This window comes from Echinococcus granulosus, assembly GCF_000524195.1.
Source record: "Echinococcus granulosus chromosome Unknown EG_S00561, whole genome shotgun sequence".
NCBI classification, from domain to species: domain Eukaryota; kingdom Metazoa; phylum Platyhelminthes; class Cestoda; order Cyclophyllidea; family Taeniidae; genus Echinococcus; species Echinococcus granulosus.
This window is the reverse complement of record NW_020170940.1, coordinates 1,290-2,554: the sequence shown is the minus strand read 5'-3', so window position 1 is coordinate 2,554 and position 1,265 is coordinate 1,290. Positions and strand designations below refer to the sequence as shown.

At 46.1% G+C, this 1,265-nt stretch overlaps 1 protein-coding gene across 1 annotated transcript in view; it reads right to left on the bottom strand. All coding sequences in view use genetic code 11, as the record gives it.

The window, feature by feature from the left end:
* Positions 1 to 616: 616 nt before the first annotated feature.
* Positions 617 to 1,265, bottom strand: part of EGR_11227 (hypothetical protein) — a gene marked incomplete at both ends in the record, with an annotated part of 1,239 nt that continues 590 nt past the window's right edge. The window contains one exon of the mRNA XM_024500474.1: positions 617 to 712. Within this exon, the coding sequence (XP_024345112.1) occupies positions 617 to 712 (96 nt within the window). The remainder of the gene's footprint in view (positions 713 to 1,265) is intronic.

The following is a 1,265-nucleotide window of genomic DNA, read 5'->3' as shown; positions in this document are numbered from 1 at the left end:
GATGCAACAGGACAAAGTTTTATCAAACTAAATTACTGCTCTATGATGCAATATTTGTTTTAATGTAAAGTTGGTCTAGCTGGCAGACTGGACTTCCATCTTGGAGGAAAATTATCCATTAGATCTATAATAACCTCCTTTTACGATCTCAGAGAAGACGTGGTGTGCCTTAGTGGTGTCAGCGATCCAAAAGGGGACGTCATGTTACCCCCTTAAGTGGTTGGCAACTCTAGGCGTTCGAAGTGAATGGTTTCGGGTATGGATGTCTATAGTCACGGTGACTCAGTACTGCCGAAGAATGAAAGGATTCTAACTTTGGACAATTTCCAACCATTGTTCTCTTCACAATAGCCCCTACCGCTAAAATGTTCCTGGAGGTCGCATACGACTCTAAAGAACGGATTTCTACGCTTCCAGTGGGTGCTTCAAGGCAAAGCCTGAAAAATAGGCTAGGGGAGGGAGGTATTGGGCAGGCTTGAGTTTTGCCTCCGAGTGGATCATCGGTCAAGAGTGTGGGTCAAGTTGTTGGGAGATGCTCGACGGGCTCCATAAGACTGAAGGGCTGTCTCTTGTTTGGGCTCGTCTCCTGCTTTGTTACAGCTCACACGCAGACTCGTTACGCTCTAAGCAGTGTTGCTGTAATACTTCCATCCAATCCATATCTATCCATTTGTTTCATGCACACTTTCCTAAGAACTTTGTTTGGGAAGTCCTTAAGTACAAAGGATCAATTCTTTCACATCTAGCTACTACCCTCTAACTCATTTCCTCCTGGATTGCTAAGATCACATTCGGGTACACTTTAAATGCGCTTACACTCACTTCAAGGTTAAGAGCAGTAACCCAGTAACCCACTCCTTCTCGATCCACCTATTCACCATTCTGATTCATCTACCTCCTCCATCTCTCCGTCTCGCACCATCCACCTCCTCCAGAAGAGGGGCCGAAAATGTGTACGAATACCTTACAATTTACCCGACGCATGCCACCTGACAGGTGGCACAGATAATTGGTAAAAATCATAATCACTCGTCTCTAGAGTGGATTTACTCATGTATGGGTGGAGGGTTGAGGAGTTCCTGATCAATAAAATGCTCTACTGCATCACTCTTGCCCTACACTCGGGCGACAGGGGACCACGTGCGTGTACGATTTGTTCCAGGAGATCCTGAATCTGGACGGAGGAAGAGAGAGAATACCGTTGGATTCAAGGACTGGAATGTGGGAATGTGCTGTGGATTGGATAACCCGTGTCGACCCTTACC